The sequence below is a fragment of the Drosophila melanogaster genome, chromosome 2L (assembly GCF_000001215.4).
Source record: "Drosophila melanogaster chromosome 2L".
Classification (NCBI taxonomy): Eukaryota; Metazoa; Arthropoda; class Insecta; order Diptera; family Drosophilidae; genus Drosophila; species Drosophila melanogaster.
Window position 1 is genome coordinate 10,176,561 of NT_033779.5, and position 22,765 is coordinate 10,199,325.

The following is a 22,765-nucleotide window of genomic DNA, read 5'->3' on the forward strand; positions in this document are numbered from 1 at the left end:
GATAAACTTGTTTACACGCCAGTAAATAGAAAGCATCTTGCTGTGGAAACCGATAATTGACAGGCCAAAATGATTTCGAAGTTGCCGTGGAAAAACAAAGAAAATGTCCTTGGGCTAATAGGTTGAGTACAGAGCGAGACTTTAATAGACCGTAGCATCCTAGATGCTTAACGTTGCCAAGTGCAATTGGTAATGTAGCCGAAGTTTTCTGAAGTTGATGTCATAAGCAGTCCAACAGCAGCTTTTCATGTCCTGTCACATTTTGTGCTCTAACTTTGGGCAAAAGCTTGTGAAATGTGTCCGATTGCGAAAGGAGCAGTAGAATGCGCTTAGGTGAGTGGTGAAAAATGTGTTTAATTTTCCACAAAATCTGCTTTTCTATTTGCAGTTCAGTTCAATTCAGTTTTGGCAGGCAAAATCATCGCTGCGTTAAGAGCTGATAAATGCAAACAGCGCTCAAATGTAGGCAATGAAAAATAACTAAAGAAAAAACCAAATACATTTTTACTTTGAGCGATAAACAAACTGAAGCTGTTTTATTTTCGGTTTAATTAAAATTTATGCTCGCCGAATGCGACATCATAGATTACAGTTGTTTTGATAGCCCACACAGGACTCACAGGCCATTTATTTGCATTTTGCTCAAAAATCAATGGGCAAACTATAGCCTTTATTTGCTTTATTCTTTCGTTTGGACTGCAAAAAGTCAACAGAAAACGGGACGAGCGGCCAAAAATAAATTTCCAGCCGCAAATCCTTGACAAATCTGCTGCATTGGCTTTGGCGGCGGCGGTCCTTTTGAGATAAATCTTTATTGCCTCATTTTGCCTAAAGTCGAATCTATTTCTATACTCTGCCAAGGGGCGTGCTCGAATTTCCGACCATTTTACAAAAAAAAAAATTGTTCTTTGTTAGGATTAAAAACCACAATAGTTTAGTATTTATTGAGTTTTTCATTCACATACGTTTAGTTTTCTTTGCCGTTGGTCATCTTAAAAATGTAGTTAACCATTGACAGCAGTGAAGCAGGTATTTTTTAATTTTCCCAGAGTTACTTTAGTTTTTTCTCGGCATTTTTCTCCTTTTTTTTATGTGGCCCAAAAATAACAGAGTTTGCGGCAGAGTCTTTGGCATTGCGGAGTCCAAAAAGAAAATGGCTCAGGGAGATAACATGGCTGAGGAAAAGCCCGCATTGAAACGGTAGTCAACAATGGCAACACGACTACATCGGAACGAAAGTTTTCCGGAAAAGAAGGCGAAATAAAAACCTTAAGTATTTCAAACCGGCGGGCAGAAGCGGAAAATATGATATGTAAACGGGTAAACTTATATTCGTGACCATTAAGACTCTGACTTTCTGGTGAGTAAACAGTAGACGCTTTTTCTCAGCTACTTCTTAAGAGTCTATTTTCATAAGTTTAAAGAATTGTACCTTTGTGGAAAATAGATGAGCGAGAAATTGCGAGTATATTATACTTACATTATGAATGTATCTCCGGCATGTGCGTATCTCCAGTTCGTGCACCTTGAGTGTAATTTAAATACAAACGAATGAATTTATGAAGTGCCGGATATACGGATGCTGTGCAAACAGACAGCCACGACAGAATCCAAAACTTTATGTTTACTTTTCCGCAGCTGATGCTTTTCCCGCCGCTCGGTTGGCTTTTCATGCGTAGATTGCTCACACAGCTCCCATGTTAAATATATTATTTTACATTATTTTTTTCCGCCGAACTTTGGGCAGACACTTCCTTATTATTCTTTGTCCAGCACGGAAATTTAATTAATTACTCGCACTTTGTTTATTTAGCATTTCAGGGTGCTTTTAATTGCTGATTCGCATTAATTGTCCGCTAATCAGGTGCAAACACAAACATAAAGTTGCCCCATACCGATCGGAATTAATCCTTACAGCTGCAAAATAATTCGTTATGTATTGGTTGGACTACGATTGCAATTGAATTGAACCTGATTCGAATTCAATTGGGGAAATCCAATTCGCATTTGATCGAGTTTGCATGGCAACTATATTCAATTGAGTGCAATCAAAGGCAAGATTGTTGGCTGGAATTCAAAGTGGACCATATATACGGATAATGAAATCAAGAAGTAGGGCGTATGATTTACTATCAGCCTAATGAACTTAAAGTTGGACCAATGCTTTTGCGATCTTTTGGGAGCGTATAGAAGCCCCTGAGAAATTGCAATATATGCTAACAAATTGCGCATTTTGTTGTTATTTTTTATTCTTTATTTTGGAAAAACTGTCTGAAAAATGCGCGCATATACACTCTCAAATGGTAAACCAATGTATTGCTGCGCCTGACAGGTTGCAATAAAAAAGCACGGCCACGCATACTAGCACACGAAGGCATAAAAATGGCGAAGCAATGGCAACCGGAAACGGAAACCCCCCGCTCTAACCTCAATCCACGCTAGCAACCAGAAAGCGAAAGCCCGGCCATACCGCTGATGTTCAAACAATAAAGTTCAAGGGTATTACAAACAGGCATACGCAGCCACACACTCGCGTCTACTTAAAAATGAGTAATAGGGTATTCACATTTGCTAGCTTGTTTGCTCAATGCGGTGGCTGAAGGCCCACTTTTGGGTCAAGTTGGGCTGGCGATGTTTGCTTTTGGGGGCTAATGGAGCCTAGTGTTCGCCTGTTCAGCCTGTTTACCGAATTTTAATTATGCTAATGCGAAGCGTAAGCAACACCCCGAGTGTAAGCATGCACACACACACGCACACACACAGGTTGGGCACGCAGGTGTATTCATCTGAATACAGTCAGTTAGTTCCTTTGAATAATTGGTGATGGCCAAAAAAAAAAGTCTTCCCCGTTTGCTTGCGCTTTTCTTCAACTCTACCTGGTGTTTTATTACTTTAATTTCCGCAACAATGCGAAGCAGGCGGTATTATCTTTTACGTTCGTTAATTGGAGAGAACTCCACTGTAATTAGAAGCGGATTAGTGAGTTCAACAGCAGTCCTCTCTTAGATGAACTTCAGTTCAAGAGATTTAGATATGAATCGATTTTTGGGAATATATATCGTAATCCGTTAATAGCATATCTTTCATTTTATTTTCACACGGCCCAACCTCTTTTATATAAAATGTGCTACAAAATACTTTTAGCACATCCATTTTTCACATTTTCAATAAATGAATTTATTGTATCTTTACTCGAAATGCCACATGAAATATTAGTTTGCAAAACGTCCGTGAAATTCAAATTTATCATTGCAGACAGAAGCTTTTAGCCCAATCATTTTGCTATTAAAAAACAATAACTACGAGCTGATTGATGGCCTAACTGCCGCTGAGTGCCACTAATCAAAGGCCACTAATTTAACTAACGACCAGGAAAAATAAAATGAATATGCACTTTTTTTAAACCACTCAGGCTCAGGCATTGCGGCCAGTAAAAAATATTTCCTGCATGCCGCATTTATGCCAAGCGGTTGAGTTAGGTCAGAACCGGAAATTTGTTGATCCGTGTGGGAAACAAGATACATTCATATACGCCACTAAACTCACAGTTTGTTCAATTACAGGCAACACCACACATTATTTGCATATTCAATTTCGCACTCGAAACAAAAGCCCGACTATTTTTTGTTAATTAAAGTGCGCGAAGGATCACGTACCGCGGCGAAATCGCGAACGAGCGGCAGTTTGGCCAGGATAACGGACCGGCAGGATAACCGCACATATAGCCAGACGCGAAAGTACTGAAACGCAGCGCTCGCAAGAAGGCAACGCCTGGCATTCGAAGGCGCAACAGCATCTGGAATCTGGCAGGACAGGGTTGTTGGCGTCGAAAACGAGCAAGGACGACGAAGGACGAAGCGGCACGAGTGTCCTTCGGTTGGATGCTGTTCGTTTGCCCGCTCTCTTATCACAACCTGCAGATTCAGCACGACCGCCGGCCGAAAGGAGGCCACTAAGTCGTTCAGTAGGTCAGAAACTCATCTGAGTTCCACACAGACACAGGCGCGTCCGGAATATTGGGCAAGCTTCAGTACGTTGGCTATTGAAGCCAATATGTGGGTCGTTCTTCTCATTTGAAAATCATCTTTCAAACTATTTTCTCGATTAATAATAAACTAGAAACAAGCAATTAAAGCTGATTACTCTAAATTCTTTGAGATGGTACAAGTTAGAATGACTTATTACTAACTTCTTTCCCTAGCCAGCTTATTTAGGCACATTTACTAGCACGCTCTGTTCAGCTTGTTGAACATATTAGCATTATAAGTGGGGTCCCTCCATTTGAAGTACGGCAACCCTTTAAAAATCGCCTATCCTGGTAATTGAATTATACGCTTTTTTACTTCAACTATTTTCGTCATCGCGTTCATCCTTGACAACTAGAAAATAAATAAAAACATGCTGGCAAAAAGCAAGACACACAGCCCGACAAAAAACTTACCCGAAATGCAGTCAATTGTGAAATTTCAATGGATAAAAGTAATAAATACGATATGATTAGCAGACAAGTCTTTGTGCAGCATGAAGTTCATACGTACATAGAACGGATTTGATGGAAAAAAAAAATGACGGCGTAAACAGTTACAAAACATCATGGCGGACGCTTGTATGACCGGTTAAATGTGTAAGACATTTACGAGCGTTTGAATTTGACAGATTTCTTTTATTAGAACGACAGACAGCGTCAAAGGAACTGGCGAAGCACTCATGCGTGCAAAATCTTGTACTCGTATGTGCCACACCACATTGTATGTATGTATGTTTCAACTGGGGGTCTTTCGAAGAGATTTTAATAAAAACAAACAACCTACAAGAGCCCCGGGCAATTGAAAAAAAAACCCTATGAAGATATCACAAAATCTTTTATGCACCTCACCGCTTTTCAACTCCACGAAGAGCAGTTAAATGGATTAAGGATTTTTGAACACACCACTTAGCTATGCACTTTTTCCGCATTTTTTATACTCGTTTCTTCTCGAGTAAAAGGGTAAAAGGTACAAAAGTAATAAGGATCACCAGCCGAGTCCATCTGGCCATGTCCGTATCCGTCGAGATCTCGGGAACTACAAAAGCTAGCGAAGTAATGCATATCTTGTATCTTGTTTATTGTTAAGCACGCAAAAAATTAATTAGCCAGACGAAATCATATTTTTGTCGCTCCGAAAAAATTCTATCGAAGTCATTAAGAAGTGGGCCATTCCAATTAAGAAATCAATGATGGCCTTGAATGAATGAATAGCATGAAAGCTATTAAGGACATTTACATATGTATGTACGTTGTGGCCTCCGGAAATAGTTGTAATGCTTGAAGTAAATATCGTATGAATGCTGCTATCAAATGCTCCAATTAGCAATCGATCGGCAGCTTTCGACCCCTCCAGAAATCAAAGGCGCTTATTGAACTCAGAAAAAAAAAAATATAGTGGGAAAGAAATGGAAATCATTCCCCTTCCGAAACGTACTTAACAATGCACGCTCCTCATCGTCAATTAAGTTTAATTGCCCCAGCGAACCACTTGAAAAATGCATACAAAGTGAGCCGGGGCATCATTGAAGTACATAGCCTGCTCTCCACTTTTCCGCCAGGCCAACATTAGCAGTTTCGATTTAACAATCAATTTATTCTCGCAATATTTTCGGTTTTGTGCCGCATTCATTCCCGCATGCCGCCTTGCCTTGCCACATCTTCTGCCCCAAGAGGAGGCAAGTTTGCAAGTGCTATTTTCTTCCAAACTCGTTGCATATTCATTCGAATTCGGAGTGCCGAGGTAGGCATCGCCTGCCTGTCTGATATCGAAGCAATTCAAACCCTAATTGGCTGACCTCCTTGTGCACAGTTTACTGTTGCATCACCAAAGTTGCAGCCACAAAATTGTGCATAATGTCGTAATAACTTGTTACTTTCGGACTTCTGTTACACTGACTTCGTTTAACAATGTCCAAAATTGGCATACGACTGTTACCTGTGAACGAATGAAGAGAACTTGCTAAAAATTGTATACAATATCTCGTTTTATTATTGGCAAAAATTAAGTATATGTAGCCCTCTATGTGGAAACTAAACATGACTAGTAAAAAATACTTGGAAATACATCATATGTGGATAGAGGCTTTCGCAAATACACTGAAGATTTATACATATATTAAGTAGATAAGTCCTTCTTTAGGAAAAGTGCACTACACATGCACTTAAGAACGCCTGTATGACACAATTAGCTAGGATCTACCATTTGCTGGCGCCCTTCTCAAGTAAACCACGGAATACAGAGCCCTCCAGCTGCTGCAGCTCCCTGGGATTGCCATCCTCTACGATGCGTCCTTGGTCCAGCACAATTAAGCGGTCATAATCCAGAATAGTTGTCAGACGATGCTGCGAATAAATAATAATAATGGTCATATCACAGCTGCCCTCAAGTGCCGCGATTATACATGTGTAAATGGACTCACGGCAATGGTGATGATGGTGCGACCCCGGAAGGCCAGATCCGCCGCCTTGAGCAGTGCACTCTCCGTGCTGCTGTCCAGGACACTTGTTGCCTCGTCCAGGACGAGACACACGGATCCCCGCAAGATGGCACGTGCCAGGCACAACAACTGTCGATGGCCGGCACTCAGGTTTAGCCCTCCATCACATATCACCGTGTCTGCAGGATAAAATAAAGTTCATTAAGTTCAAGTTATTGTATCGAAAACTATAGAGTAAGTTTGTATCTAGATCAAGAACTTAACATCTAATATGCATTAATGTACTGTCTGCATTAGCAACAAAATGAAATAAGATACTTTTTCGCTTTCATGACTCTAGACAAATGCAAAAGCCAAGGACAGCAAAAGCCACTTGAAGTCGCAATTGTTTGTACTAAACTGCAAATAAAAAAAGGGGACTCACCCAAACCGAGTGGAAGGTGGCCGTTGACAAACTCCTTCAGCTGCGCCAATTCGAGGCAATTCCACAATTGCAGGTCCTGGAAGTAACCGTGTGGATCGAGATTTTCACGTATGGTCGCGTTGAACAAATGCACATCCTGCGGAATTATCGACAGTCTGGTTCGCAGCTCGTCTGGTCGGATGCGCTGAATGTCCACGTCATCGATGTAGATGTGGCCCCTGGTCGTTTGGAGGACTCCGAAGAGGGACAGACCCAAGGATGATTTACCACTGCCAGTGCGACCACAGATGCCAATCTGTAAACGAATTGCGAGGGAATTGAACAAAGTTGCATTCTAACTAGTGTCGAATGTGTGTGGAATCAGTGGCATCCTTTCATATTTAACACAATCAACTTGATAATATTTTTTGCTATTTTACAAACTTTTGAGCCAGATGCGTGTGCCCTTCTTTGTCATCAATCAACATTTCAGTTTAGAACAATTAAAACCTATTAAATGCAATGACTGATTCTTTGTTCCAGTTTTGTGATTTATTATCTCATCATTTTTTTTTTTTTTTTTTTCAATATATATTGCGAGCACAAATGGACTGCAAAAACAGGGTTTCACCCCTTCTTGTTTTTCCATTGATGATTCAATTTTAAACTTCAATCAATATGGCTGACATCTGTTTTACTGATTTTGCCATCTAACCAAAGTCAGCGAGTTAGCAGGGTCCTTACTCTTCCTTTTTTATTTTTTGTACAAATCAATAAAAATGTTATATGGATGGCTTTTCGATTTACTCACCCGTTGGCCGGCGGGTATTTTCAGTGTTAGATTGCTGATGACATTTTGTTTCTGGCCCTCGTATCGCAGACTAACATTATCGAAATGTATATCACCTCTTTGTGGCCACGAAATTGGCACACTTTGATCTGTAAATGTTGCAAAAAGTTGAGTTTTAAATTAAAATGTGAACCGAATGTAATAATTGGAATCATTGAGCTTGTGTTTCGGCTGCTTGGGTAATTACCCAAACTTATATTGTAATCAAATAACCCAAGGACATGCACACAAAAGTTTGTTCAAAATATTTTCGAATTCCAGTGATGCGTTGCAAATGCCCACGAGAGTGATGCAAACTGGCCCAAGAACTTACAGCGTTCCAGCTTCCTGGCCGGCTCATTTGGCAGGACGACCTTCTTGTCCTTGTCGTCCTGCTGCGGTGGCAGTTGCTTATCTTTAATCACCGACGTCTTTGTCGTCGCCTGCTCCACCTTGTCGCCAGCTGTCGCCGGTGGGTGGTGGAAGTTTAAGTGATTGCCGTCGCCGGTTACATTGCCTGCATTTAATTTATCAGCGTTTGCCTCAGCCCCATTTTCATGTCCTTGCCGGTATCCACAGTCCCCACCTCCACCACGTGCTCCTCCAATTCGTTGCTGGTCTCCATCTTCATCAACATCACCGGCAGCTGTCGTTGCGCCTGGGTAAACTTTGTCACCAGCATCCGACTGGGACGACCTATCGACTTCGGCGCTCACATCTTCATTGGACGACGGCTCGTGATCCAAGTCCGCATCCACATCCGCATCAGCATCCGCATCAGCATCCGCATCAGCGTCCTGTCCCTGGGCATAGTGGGCGATGCGTTCCACGGAGCCCGCATACATCTCCATATCAGCCAAAAGTTTTACAACCCAATTAAGGTAAATCGGCACCAACAACGTGTAGTTTATGGCCAGACCCACCAGCGATGGCGATGGTCTCAACTCCGACGGGCTCTTAGTGACAGCATAAGTTTCGAATGGGGATGGGGATGCGGATGCGGATGGGGATGTGGTTGCCTCATAGTGCCTCCTGCAACTGACGCTCGCCGCTGTCAATGCCGTCACGGTGGCCACAAAAACAATGCATCCACCCAAATAGTCCTGCAGGAGAAGAAAAAACATTAAAACAAGCGACTGTGCGGAGTGATTAAGGAGTTGGCCTGGTGACCGCTCCACCATCGCTGGAGAAGATGGTTGAGGTCTGGTTGCGCACTGACTGAATAACATAGCTGACAGTAATTAAGATATTATTGAAAAATTAAAAGTTTAAGAAAAGCAGCGTTTCAACTTCTGATTATTTTCAAGCAACAAGAATACTTGAAGGAACATATCTTTAAGTCGTCTTTTAAACATAGATTTTGATTTAAATTTTTTGTACTAACCAGAGATACTCCAAGCCATCGATGACTGGTGTTGAGCAATGCATAGGCGATTGTGTTCGCCTCGAGTCGTTTGAAAAGGATTTCGGTGAATCTAGTCTGTTGGTTAAAGGCTCGAATCGTGGTCACTCCTTGAATCGTCTCCGATAGATGGGATATGACCGGGGAGTTAGTTGCGTTTTCAATACGCTGCAGTTCTCTAAAAATTGAAAATATCAAAAAGTAGAAATATGTGCAAAACTAAAGCAGGTATGTATATACTGCTCACCTGGCTGAGCACCTGTAGAACTTTTGAATGAGGTAATATGCTCCACAGATGGGCAGGGTGAGTACCAAAATCCAGGGTGTGATGGTGACATTTATGAGAATGGCCGAAAGGCAGAGCAAAGTGAACTGCAGCAGGCGTTGTCCTGTGGCGGCAATTTTCTGAGGACATAATACAATATGGTTATGAATTATTTAAGATACAGGCCACTTGCACACATAGCTCATGGTTTCAGAAAAAAAGAAAAATCTTGTCGATTGCTGCAACTATTAGAAACTCTTTATTCAACTACGATTATACGGACAGATAAACGGACAAACAAAAGGTACGGACAAACGGACATGGCTAAATTGAGTATATATATATAGTTTATATTTTAAATATTTCAAAGCATCTATTTAATCCATATACTCTGCCGGGTAACGAGTATATTTATGGCGAAATAAATCCGTGCTTATCCACAGCAACAATCTCAATCAAACTGGCGAGCCATCTATCCACTGTGTCGTGCCCCAACAAATGGGGTTATTGGTAGCATTTGATGGCTAAAACAACGGCTGGATAACAAAAAAATAACAAATCTCACCTTATCAATGACGGCCATATCGTTGCTGAAACGATTCACAATACGACCGAGCGGGGTCACTTGGAAAAAGTGCAGTGTTTTATGCAAAATCGTTTGCAGCAGCTTATCGTGCAAATTACGACGGGCATTACAGCCGGCATATTGTCCGGCCGGTGTTGATACCAGTGCCATTATTATACAAACACACGAAATGGCGGCGTACATGCGAAAATAGTACGTGACTTCGTGGTCCTGCTCCGATGGATGGAGCACCACGTGGCCCTTGGACGCGACTCTGCCATGGACATTGCTCCACTGCTGCAGCCAAATGTCCGTGTAGACACGCAAACACTGCCAAATTAGTGCGGTGATAAAAAAGATGGTGATTATGGGCAAACCGGCGGCTCGTATGTACATTAGATATATGTCGTCCGATATTTTCCCATATTTGCGTTCCGTATCAATTGCCAACCTGGCCAGCGGCATCGATTCTCGGCCGGATTCACCTGCCACCTCGGCCAGCACGTGTCTCTCATTGTGCTGCTCCTGGTCGGCCGGGGATGATGTCACGTTTGCCCTCAATTCTTTGTCCGATGCTGAATAGCAATTGTCATCGCAATTTATTGTGGTTTCCTTCGAGTCAATATTTACGCCTGATTTTTGTAAGAAAAAGAGAGAAGTAGAGTTTTGCACAGGATCAGAGGATGTGTTTGGTAGAATAAAAGAAGCTTTCCTGCTTGTCTTGTATAATATTTGTGATAATTATGTACATACTATAGCTTTTTCTAGAAAGAGTCCTAACTCTTACAATACTCCTAGACTTGATCGAAAGTAATATAAAACTGCGATTAAAATCTAAGCTGAAGCTGAAAACATTAAAACATTAAAGCCCAAACGTAACTCATATGCACTTTGGGTTGCAAAAGAGAATAACTAAAGTTGCTTTCGAGGTGAACTTCTGATTGACTTTTAATTGGTACTGAGATGTTTTCTACCTTTTGCAAGTGCCACATGGGCCCACATCAATTAAGCCATGCTGCCGTTTAATTTAACAACTTCCGGCGACAAACTAATTGAAAGCAAAGTTTCCACGGCGTTTGCGGATTTGCGTGGCACAGGATGAATCGGATGGATTCGATGGATTCGCCGGGTTCCATGGGTTCGAATGGAGTGACACTCGCAGCATTGATTAAATCGAAAGTTTTCGAACCCGCTGACTTATCAGCCAAATATTGATAGATCAATGCATCGGAGTTGGCCAAAACTTTCTGCTTTGGAAACTTTTCGCGCCCTGGAAGACTGTCTCTTTGACTTACCGCTCGGGAGCTCGAAACTTTTAAAATCAAAGTTGATTTAAGTTTTAAGCTACACACGCATGCATCCAGGAGTAAACTAAAAGGATGCCGAATTCTCAAGTGTATTGGACAAAAAAGCAAAGCAGACACCATTTGCCTCCACCAATATTATGGCAATATTTTTTGGTCACAGTTTTCCCGACCGACTGCATAAATATCAGCTAATCAATATTCATTATTGAAAATTTCCAAGGCGCAAGAAAGCGTAAATTTTCATTAAACTTAATTCGTTTAAAAGCTAGAAAACTACTATACGAAAGTTGACAAGCTAATTTTTAAAGGATTTTACGTAAGTTAAGAAGCAAATGGTTTTTAATTTCTGTAGTAACTTACATTTCTTGGGCTTTTCTTCTGATTGCGTTTCATTTTTATTGCCATCTGTTGCCAAAATTGAGGCAGGAAAATGTACAACAGGCGGAGATTCCTCAGAAATGCTTCTATAAGAGAAAAATGTAACAATATTAATAAATAGTATTAATAAATAAATAAAAAAAAAGAATTAAAAAAAGAATTGTATGTCTTACAAAATAGAATTGGTGGCACTGAGTGGATGATGATGGTTTTTGGGCTTATTCGAACGCCGCATGGACATTCGTCGCAGGAACTGCTGAAAACTCCCCCGAACATGGTCATCCAAAGGACTCTCCGAGCTTGTATTGGATCTCCTAGCCTCCTCCGACTTCTTCACGTCCGGATTGGCCACCTCCATCGCCGGCGGAGAGGAGGCGTTCCGTGACAGCGGCTGATGATGGGTCACATGCTGTGGCGGCTGCCAGGATTGAACTCGTGGTTCTGGTGCCGCCGTTGCCAAATCACCACCATCCACACTGCTCTCCGCATAGCTGCTGCAACTGGTGGCCAAAACACTGCGGCTCAGCACATCCCCACTGATGGAACTGGACTCCGAAGTGGCCGTCAAAGTGCTGAGGCCACTCAATCGATGGCTGGAATTGGTGTTCCGACTGCCACGACGACCAAGAGTGTGCCGACGCCGTGGACGCATGATGACATCATCTCCCTGGCACTCGTCGATGGGCAGCGGAACATCGTACATCAGATGCCGGGAACCATAGATACTGGAACGTTTGCGCTGCAAGTTGAAGCCACCACAGGATGCATTACCGATGGGATATGACTGCGGATTAAAGGATATGGAAATATTGAACAAATTGAATTACATAAGCTAATCTACCCGTACCACAGACACTTGATCATCCTCCTCGACCACATTCGATTGCATATTGGCCACCGATATACAGCCACTGCCATCAATTGCATCCGCGTGGCATGCCACATTCGCATCCATCGTCACCGAAATCGAGCGCTGTAATCCCAGTTTGCTTACGTTCTTCAGCAATTTCCAGCGCTCACCTGCTGTCTTTTCACCTGGACTGAGTATGTTTATGTATTACTATTGCAATTCGTACATAGAAGTACAAGTGTAGCATTTACTTTTGGGATGGGTTATCATTCTTGGCCTTCGCCATCGCAATGATCGCGTTCCACTCGGCGGTAATTCGCGGTTGCATCAATTCAATGTCCGCATAGCTGCCACACGCTTCAACGCGACCATCTTTTATTGCAATTAACTAAGGGTTAAATAGATAAGCTGTAGTAATATATTTTATACTAAATAAAATCGAATAAGATAGGAATAAGATAAGGGTTTCTTAAGATACAACTGCAACTTTTGCGGACTATAAATATGCAAAAAGGATGAGTTTAAAGACCTCTTAAGAGTAGGTGAAGTAAAGTAATCATATAAAATGTGTATTGTGTCCTAAAGGACTTACGTATTCTGCCTCCTTAATGCGATGCAATTGCTGAGTCACAAGGATAAAAGTTCGATTCGACTTTTGTAGCATCTCACGTATGCAGTGCTGGAATATGTGCTCACCCACCTCGTTGTCAAGTGAAGCCAATGGGTCATCCTAAGCAAAATATAGGAATATTAGAAATTATATTTAATAATAATAGAATAATAATATATATATGTACAGAGCCAATTGACCGCATTTATTAAATTTTAAAGCTCGACATAATAATTGAAACAATTTATTTAAATTATGATACTGTTTTGTGGCCATTTCGACTATTCGGGACCCAGCATCTTGCTGGGCTGCACCCACTCCCTGAAGTCCTCCCGTTGAATGCCATCAAGTATGGCCTCCTGTTCCAAAGTGGTTCCATTGTGATGCGCTGCCTTGGCGATCGCAGCGGATCGTTCGTAGCCAATGTGTGGACTGAGGGCAGTGACCAGCATCAGGGACTCCTTGACGATGCTACCAATCTTGCTCCTATTGGGCTCGATGCCCTCGAGGCAATTGGTGCAAAAGGACTTCATGCCATCGCCCAAAAGTGTAATCGAGCGCAAAACATTGGAGGCAATCATGGGCATAAAGGTGTTCAGCTGAAAGTGGCCAGAGGAACCACCCATGGAGACGGCCACATGGTTGCCCATCACCTGGGCACAGATCATGGACATGGCCTCGCATTGCGTGGGATTCACTTTGCCGGGCATTATGGAACTACCTGGTTCGTTCTCCGGCAGATGTAGTTCACCAAATCCGCAACGTGGTCCCGATCCAAGGAATCGTATATCATTCGCTATCTTCATCACACTCGCTGCAATCGTGTTGAGTTCACCGTGCAGTTCCACCAGGCAATCGCAGGCGGAGATGGATTCAAAAAAGTTCGGGGACTCGACAAAGGGTAGGAATGTTAGCTCGGCTATACGCTTGATGCACTGCGCAGAATATTCCGCCTTGGTGTCCACTTTGGTGCCCACACTGGTGCCGCCCATGGGCAACTGATACAATCGGCACATGGCACAGTCCAATCGCGTCCTTCCGTTCACAAGTTGCTGCTGATAGCCACTGAACTCCTGGCCGAGGGACAGAGGAACTGCGTCCATCAGATGCGTTCTACCAATCTTGATCAAATCCATCCAATCGTTCGACTTCTTGCCCAGCAAATCAATAAAGGTCCTTAAGCTGGGATACAGCGTCTCCTGCAACTGCATGGCCACGGCGATGCGCACGGCTGTCGAGAAGGTGTCATGGGAACTTTGCGCCATGTTGACATGTTCATTGGGATCCACCGGCTCCTTGGAGCCCATCTGACCGCCCAGAATTTCGATGGCTCGATTGCATATAACCTCGTTTACGTTCATGTTTGTGTGCTCGCCGCTTCCATCCTGCCATATAACCAACGGAAAGTGTTCCTCGTCATAGAGTTTGCCCGATATAACATCATCGCAGGCCTTGGAAATGGCATCGCATAGATGCTCCTCCAGACAATGGATTTTGTTCGTCTCCGCAGCTGATTTCTTCACTATGCCCAGGGCTTTTATTAGGGGTCGCTGTGATTTTGGAGATCATAAGAATCTATATTTTCAAAGTCAATACTATCATACTGGCATTCGTTCCTCAACTCCGCCAATTGGAAATTTCATCAGGGATCTCATGGTTTGCGGACCGAACATTCGATCGAGAGGAATGTGCACGGCACCCATCGAATCATATTCAACTCGAGTATCCGGCACTATTAGCCGAGCCAGTTTGTACATCAAACTGAAAATCTCCTTCTGATCGAAAGACATTTTGGAAAATTTTAATGTGTATATGTGTTACGAAATGAAATATTTAGGCCGAAAAGTACAGGCCAGGAAAAGGTTACGCGATAATGATGAGAGATATATCTCGCTAGAGATATAAAATGAATATAATTTACTAATTACTAATTTAGCTAAATTACTTAGTTTCAAAAATATATATAAGCCTACCATAATGACCACATTAGCCGATGAATATATAGCTCGAGCTATGGCAATTCGCTGCCTTTGTCCACCGGAGATATTAATTCCGCGTTCCCCGATAATGGAAAGATCCCCTCGGGGCATTAGCTCAATATCCGGTTTCAGAGCACAGGCTTCCAATACGAAATCATATCGTTTCGGTCGAAAGGACTCTCCGAAAAGTATGTTCTCCCTAATGGTGTCATTCAAGAGCCAAGGTTGTTGTGAAACATAGGAAATAGTGCAGGTTCTAGAACACAAAAAGTTAAAATAAAATCAATTACTATTTAACATTTGCTTTGGTTCGTTTTGAGAAGGCTTTGGGTTTCTTTCATATCTGGCCATGTCCGTATGTCCGTTTGTCTGTCCGTTTGTATGTCCGTTTCTCTGTCCGTATAAAAAGTTTGAATACCTTAAGCTCAGTACCAAACTTGTTAGGTGTACATAACAATCTTTTATGTTTTAAATACCGAATGAGTGACTTAATATAAAGTATCAGAGTTTCCTTATTGAATGCATTTCAGGCAATATATACATATATAAGGAGCATAAATTTGCAAGCCAAATGCGGACAGGAAAGGAAAGCCCCGAAGATACCGCAGAAAAAAGCGTACTCGAACTAACATAGACATTTATTACAGTAATTGAAATTATTGCACATTTGCCGGTTGCCAAGATGCAGTTGGAGATGGAGATGGAGATGGAGATGGGAATGGGGATGGAAAGGGGCTGTCGTCCTGAAGGAAGCAATATAAGCAAAGGCCACAGGATCGCAGCGACTTTTGCTGTAAAGGAGGAAGTCTTCGTTTCCACTGCGCGATTTCCATTTCTTAAATGCATTTGTATATGGCCTCCATGCACCCTTTTCCTCTTTCAGCCAGACGGCTATGCCATTTTTATTTTATGTGCAATAAAATTAACAACGCACACAGGCGTTTTGTGATAAATTACGAAATCACGTGGCTCGCATTGAAACGACTGTTAAAATATGTTGTATGTCTGCGGTGGATTCGATTGCGGCAGCAACCAACCACTAAAGTTTAAACTATTCCACCTACTTTCTTGGATTTTTGTGCGGGCAAACGGATTGACCTAATATCGCCTAGTTCAGATATTTTTACTAACTAAAGCAGCGAGATAAACTTCTAAAATTGTTTTTTTTAAAGTAAACATTAACTGGGTAAGCCAGCTGCAATACAAATTCATATATTTTTCCAAATAGTTGAAAATTATGCAATTAATTTGATAAACGGGCAAACACAAACATATCCACTATGTTGCTTAGCTTCTGTTGCTGTTTGCAGAACTGAAAATAAGCACATAAATAGCTAAGCAAATTTACAGGAGCCGTGTTGTCTGGGTGTTCTGTGTTGACAGACAAGGGAATCGTGCTTAATCTTGGCCCCAGGAAATTGAAAAAGGACTCCCTATGCTTAAGGCAGCCAAGATTTAATGCTTTAAATTAAAACATATTTTTAAATTTGCACAAGTGAGAGTTTTTAAAGTACCTATATCCGTATGTCCGTTTGTAAGTCTGTCCCTGCGATTACGGATTACTGAAAAAAAAAAAAACCGAAGACTATAAGATGTTTACTCACTTATGCCAAAACATGTTGCCTGCTAGGAGCGGCATCTCCATGAGAAGCGCCGATAGCAAGGATGTCTTGCCACTGCCGTTCTTGCCCACAACTATGGTTAGCTTTCCCTTGGGAACAATGATGCCGGGCACATGAAGCTGCACCACTGGCATCTGACTTTGCGGCTGCCACGTGAAGAGGCCGTCGTTGATCGATACGGCAATGTCGTCGGGCATTTTCAACAGTAGGGAATCCCGTCGCCAGCTATCCGTATTTCTGGCCCGAATCACTGAAAATTCCACGGGTCTCTCCATCACACTGCCGCGCATTTTGGGTGGCCGAATGGCCACATATGGTGTATTCCGTAGCAGTTCCCTTCGCTGCTGCACCAGCTTATTGTGGCCCAGTTCTTGGACAGTGGATGGCGAGATATCTTCCGCCGATTCCTCGGCATTTTGCAGCAATGGCGTTGAGTTGGTGGCAAGCTCAGGAGTTTGTGACTTTTGCGCTAGGCGCTTTTCATTTAGCCTATTTTCCGCTTGGGCCGTTCGCATTGTCATATTCGATTTCTCTTGCGTTTCATACATATCCAATGAGGCATCGCTTTTGCTCAAAATTCTGGCCATATTGCGAATGCCTTCGAATTGCTTCTGAATCTCGCTGGACTTTAGGAAACGCTCCAATCGACGCGTCGATACCCTCGCGGCTATGATAATGGGCACGGTGATGGGAAAGATCAGAAGCGGTACGGTTAGCTGCTGGAAAAGTGCCAGCGAGGAGAACAATCGACTGGCATTCAAATCGAACTCCTGATCCCGATGCAGCCACACATAAACGCCCAGAGTAACGAATGTGATCAGTACGGTGGCAATATGTGTGAGTACGGCTTGTATAAAGAAAAATGTTCTTATTATAATTATAATAGTACTTGCTGGGAATCAGGATCATACGTACCCATTAGGGTCCAGAATGTCGCATCCTTGTTGAGATACTTGAGCTCCTTTCGTCGCGCCTCTTGAATCTTTTTGAGAAATACCTCATCCCAGGCATTTAGTTTTATCACTTTAATGCCAACTAGTGTATCGTGTATTCTTTTCAAACGCTCATCGGTATATCCCTGTAAAAAAAATAATTAATATGAGTGCTATATAATTTTATAGTCAGTACTTACCGCTATAACCTCTGCGTTTTTCGACATTGCATTTCCGATGAAAAACTGCAGGGGCGTCATTATCACAATGCAAGCAATGGATCCAATAACTGCACTAATTCCCAAATTCATATATAATAAATATATGACCACAGCTATCTGAAATGAACAATAAAAATGTTAAAAAAAACATGTTACTACTGAGCCATTGAAAGATTATAGAACAATAAAAAGTCCTTCAAGTCGTTTGTCTAAGAATTATTAGCAAAAATAGCAAATAAATATTTACAAATAACTCGAGCAAAAGGCAACTTTAAATAAAATCAAATTTATAGCCCGACTATTATAGAGCTTATTAAAAACATTTATATTCGCCTTTCCAGTCAAGCATTTCACAGACAGCAAATGCGATAAATTAGCCTCGTGTTAGCGGACATCAAATGGAGCCCAAATGGCACACAAGTTGCTCATAAATTACAAAAAGAAAACGATTAGCCAACCAAATGGGCAAATCTCAATACAAACCTTGAAGGGAATGGCCCAGGCATAGTGGATGATCAGGAAGAATTCCATGATGTTCCGAGTGTCCTCCGTCATGTGGTTGGTGATGCTGCCAATGTCATGGCTGATATTTGGTTCTGGTTAGGAATGGAAAAAAGGATTATATTACTAGGAAAAATTCCTTATAAACTATTTGCATATAAAAGCAGTCAAAAAAACAAACTGCCACTTTTGATTGCCAAATGGTTCCTTTGAAACTTTACTGACTTTAAGTTAACTCGGAAGATTACAGTTTTTGTCTACATCAATGCGGATTATTATGAATAGGATTTGTTCTATAATTCCCTGATTTACTGACTCACCACTTGGATTGTCCACGTGCTCTGGCGTTGCCATGGAATCATCGTTTTTCTGTTTCTCATCCGAAGTGGAAGAAGTTGACTGAACTTGGCCCGCAGAATCACTGCTATCGCAGCCACCGTCCGCATTGAGAAGCAAACTTTTTCTATAAATTAGACCCTGTAGGGACGTTTTAATCCTGATGCCCGTCATATTGAGTATGTGCGTCGAAGCCTGGGACAAGGCGCCTTGTGTAATGGCCGCCAGCAGAACGATCCAAGCGATGCACCATCCATTCGCCAGGAGATCTGACCAGGTGCTGCTATATATACGCACCTTATCGATGTTCGTGCCGAAAACCTCGTCGAATTCGGTGCCCAGAATCCGGGAGGTGGATAGCAGAACGTTGGCCACCTCATTGCCAGGCGACTTCGCCGGCGGCTCAGAGGCCTGGGCATAAAGTTGTTCGATATATTCAACGATTTTCTGTATGGCCAACGGTCCAATCAGGGCAAATAAATCACCGGCAAGTTTCAAAATTCCACCCAGGGCAAACATTTGCCAACTGTTCTTTATATAGCAATACCACAGGGATGGGGATGAATTTGACTTTTTCTGAAAAGAAAAAAAATCCAACTAGTTAAGAGCGAGAGATGTGTGCAAATTGTATGGGGCAGCCCTACTTTCTTCTCAGTGTAAATGTACAAAAAGTGGTCGTAATGCGACCTGGCACTATCCTCCAGCTTCATTTGGCCCAAATCCTCCAGCTCCAGCGGTTCCTTGTAGCCCAGCCACAAAAGAGGTGTTAGCCACCAAAAACAGGATTTCGAATAAAATGTGGCCATGGAGTGTTTGTAGCCTATTTTGCCATAGTCATCCAAATAGTCGTCGTGATAGCACTGTGGGTTGGAAATTTGTTGTTAATTCAGTTAATTCTATAAATCACGAGAGTCCTGCGACAATTGTTAATTCGAAAAGCACACACACAGCTAAATATTTCCGCTCATCCACACTTTTTTGTGTATTTAAATATTCAACTTGAGCCTTCATTTCCTACTTTGCCTGTTAGCACGGGACTCATCATGTTGCAAAGCCACAAACTGGATGGCAAAAAAAAAGAAAATATATAGAATAAACATCATAAACATTTTCGCCAAGTATGAAAGACATTAAGCTGAAAATCACCACTTAACCCCAATTAAAATTTAAACATGCAACAACTCGCATAGCGATTTTTGGCTTCCTCTGTTGCGCCAACTTGCATTTATTAGCGCAGCATTTAAATAAATACGTTTTGGCCATTGAAATAAACACATTATTTAAATAAAACAATGGAGTAGTTTCCATTCGCTTGGTAAGAAGGAATTTGAAAATTTTAACTTGAGTAATACTATTAAGTTTTAGAACAATCTACATTGATAACTCCTTATAAATATTGTTTTTAAATGGTTGGATTTCAGGTAAATAATATTTAAATTTAATATCCATTAATCCATTTTTATTCTTTAAATACTACAAAATCTCCTAGTAAGCTTTAAAGCCATAGATTGAAGATATTTTTCAATAAATGCTCACTTCTTTGTACACAGTTAATCCGTCCAGCATTGCCAGGGACACCATGCACATGGCAGACATGGCCACCAGGCACGTCTGCAGCTCCAGGAAATCCTCGTAGCGAACCAGCTCGAAAAGTTCATTGGAGAGCAGGGCAAATGTCAACGCCTCCACCGCAGTGCTGGCATACAAAAACACTGAAATTGGCATAAAACTAGATGAGGGAACTTCTCTATTGGCCAAAAACTCACCTGTCGCCTTTTTGCGCTCCACCATTCGATGGTAGAGCATTAGCATGAGGGTCAGCAAAGTGGAGAAGAGCGCATTCCACAGCTCACCCGATCCAATGACAACCAAATAGTTGAGATCCCTGGGACTCGACTGGAAAAGTCTGTTCAGATTCCGAACATTTTGATGGGGCAAAAAGATTCTGGCCAAATCAAAGCTATTCAGGGCCAAAAGGAGTAGGGAGATCGCAGCACGTCCATTGTGGAACGTAAGCAATGTTTTATGGCATCTAGTTTAAAAGTTAAGAGGTTTATATAGATATGGATATCATCTATGATCATATATCACATAATTTTATATGGAAATCCCTCCAGATCATTTCTTACAAAGATCTCATATGGAACCACTTCAGCATAATAAATCATAAAAATCATGCAGCTAAATTTCTATAATTAACTGCAGTGTAAATAAATTCAATAAATGATATTGATTTCGTGTTCATCCGCATATTTATTTATAAGAATCCGCCCTTAAAGCAAAGTGCGTTGCAGAACCAATTGAGATTTACCCATTTGAGATACATCCCATTGAGAATACTTTGGCACGCGATGCGTTATTTTTTTTTTCGAATTTGGAATGCCAAGTTGATTGTTTTTTAATTTCGCTGCGGGTTGCATTCGATTTTCAATGCACTTGAAGTACGGATATCAATTATGGGATTTTGAGTGAGTTTCCGGAACAAAATAAGGGGGAGATAATATATTTTATTCTAATTCTATATGTATAAATAGTTTTTCCTGTAAGGAAATACCGATCTTTTGACCTTTAGAAATTTCCGAGAACAAGTAACAATACTTCCTTTTTGGTCATAAAATTTTCACGTTTACTTTTTGTTTAAACAAACAATTAGCAACAGTCGATTGTGTATGCAAATGACTTAAAGTGCGTGCAAAAGAATAAAAATTAAGCACTTAAAATATGTTTTATGTTATCTTGGGCCATAAAATGCTGTCTGTGTGATTTCTAAATGAGGTAACAAACTTGAGCTCCCTAGTCATTTCTCCAGAATTCGTTTAATCTACAAAACGCATGTGCTAAATTTAAACAAATGTGCTCATTTGCTTCTCAAAAATATACGTATACATTTGTTGAATTTATTTACACTCTTATTTTGGACCTAATTGAGCAAGGAGTAAACTGGACATCAAACTTCTGATGATAATCATTTGAAATCCATTACATGTGACCTTATTTTCGTTTAAGAGCTTTGCACAATTTCAAGCAAAAAATCGCTTGCTCTGCTGTAAACAAAAGAAGTACATGTTTACACTTGGGTCGAAAATAAACAAATAAAAAAACAGAGCGAAATTCACTATTATTTTAGTTTAAACTTGAAAGTGTGTCAATTCAACTCTGGCCGCCCAAGTTGCAAATATACACATATCATATATTTAAATCCCGCAAATGAATAAAACTCACTTTTTGTATCTACTGCAAACAAACATCAATCCGAAAAGTAGCAGAAAAATGCTGAAAAACGTAAAAACACGCCGCACACGGTCAATGCCACAGATATCTGTATTCAAATTGTCATAAATGGAGCGAACATGCCCATTCAAGTGATCACAGTGTATTATATTGAACAACTGCTTCATGATGGCCAATAAAACCATGAACTTATGGCCAAAACGCTTATTGAACACTGCAAGAAGTTTTCACTTTTCCGATTTCAATTTAAAATCATTTGTATTTCGCTCACTATTAAATCGAGTCCATAGGCAGCACTTTGAAAACTTTGCGCCCAACAGGTTGAGCAGCAAATACAGAATCGCTCAATATAAACAAACTATTTCGCAATCGGGAATATGCAGTGCAATGTGTGTTATGCCCGATCCAATTCGATATATGTACATATATATATATGTATGTACATATGGATGGTACCACAATGGATTTCGTTCCAAAGCGAGAAGAGCGCGCCGCGTCCCCGGTTGCCATTCAATTATTATTATTATTCTTTTTAAGTAATTTTTGTATAAACAACACACAACGCAGAGATATGTGTGGCGCACGTTCGGCCGCGATTAAGAAATCTTCGCGAGAAGAAAAGGCCAACCGACTCCGACCGAGCGTGGCGGCTCACTAACCACACTGAGCACATACATTCTCGCCAGCAGGAAAAACGACGAAGTGCCAGTCAGCCCGAACTCGAGAAGATATTGCACTGATCTGAATCTGAATCTGAATCTGGGGGATCGCGCACGTGCGCGATGGGAAAAAGCTCTTCCCACATCGCCGGAATCGTGGGGTGCCAGCCCACTGATACCATCGACCCATATATGATGCACTAAATCAAC

At 41.5% G+C, this 22,765-nt stretch overlaps 3 protein-coding genes across 4 annotated transcripts in view, besides 1 other annotated feature; all 3 read right to left on the reverse strand.

Moving 5' to 3' along the window:
* Positions 1-3,696, reverse strand: part of CG44153 (uncharacterized protein) — a 116,136-nt gene extending 112,440 nt beyond the window's left edge. For both annotated transcript variants that reach the window (NM_001273385.1, NM_001103666.3), the window contains exons 1-2: positions 3,547-3,696; positions 1,481-1,917 (exon numbers count right to left, since the gene is read on the reverse strand). The gene's annotated coding sequence lies outside the window, so the exon portion shown is untranslated. The remainder of the gene's footprint in view (positions 1-1,480; positions 1,918-3,546) is intronic.
* A 1,307-nt stretch (positions 3,697-5,003) lies between these two features.
* Positions 5,004-5,076: a mobile genetic element.
* A 920-nt stretch (positions 5,077-5,996) lies between these two features.
* Positions 5,997-22,557, reverse strand: Sur (Sulfonylurea receptor). Its single transcript, NM_001347812.1, has 23 exons — positions 21,888-22,557; positions 20,432-20,697; positions 20,202-20,377; positions 19,310-19,525; positions 18,650-19,241; positions 18,312-18,424; positions 17,808-17,945; positions 17,591-17,753; positions 16,658-17,522; positions 15,048-15,309; positions 13,057-13,194; positions 12,716-12,852; positions 12,462-12,654; positions 11,788-12,398; positions 11,597-11,700; positions 9,930-10,561; positions 9,347-9,504; positions 9,082-9,277; positions 8,032-8,800; positions 7,680-7,807; positions 6,890-7,184; positions 6,448-6,644; positions 5,997-6,370 (listed from the first exon to the last, which is right to left on the reverse strand). Exons 1-23 carry the CDS (start codon positions 22,061-22,063, stop codon positions 6,224-6,226), a joined length of 6,672 nt encoding a protein of 2,223 aa, NP_001334732.1. The 5' UTR covers positions 22,064-22,557; the 3' UTR covers positions 5,997-6,223.
* On the reverse strand, positions 13,260-14,936 carry Fum4 (Fumarase 4). The gene is made up of 2 exons (NM_164891.2): positions 14,679-14,936; positions 13,260-14,624 (listed from the first exon to the last, which is right to left on the reverse strand). The coding sequence occupies exons 1-2, from the start codon at positions 14,862-14,864 to the stop codon at positions 13,356-13,358; spliced, it is 1,455 nt and encodes a 484-aa protein (NP_723527.1). The 5' UTR covers positions 14,865-14,936; the 3' UTR covers positions 13,260-13,355.
* Positions 22,558-22,765: the final 208 nt, after the last annotated feature.

Excerpts from the sequence above, each read along its gene's own strand:
- Fum4 (NM_164891.2), bottom strand. The coding sequence starts at position 14,864 with ATGTCTTTCGATCAGAAGGAGATTTTCAGTTTGATGTACAAACTGGCT. Across the intron at positions 14,625-14,678 it reads GAGTTGAGGAACGAATGCCA|CGACCCCTAATAAAAGCCCT; the intron begins GTATGATAGTAT and ends CCAAAATCACAG.
- Sur (NM_001347812.1), bottom strand. The coding sequence starts at position 22,063 with ATGAAGCAGTTGTTCAATATAATACACTGTGATCACTTGAATGGGCAT. Across the intron at positions 12,399-12,461 it reads AGGATGATCAAGTGTCTGTG|TCATATCCCATCGGTAATGC; the intron begins GTACGGGTAGAT and ends TTTAATCCGCAG. Across the intron at positions 9,278-9,346 it reads TTCTACAGGTGCTCAGCCAG|AGAACTGCAGCGTATTGAAA; the intron begins GTGAGCAGTATA and ends TTCAATTTTTAG.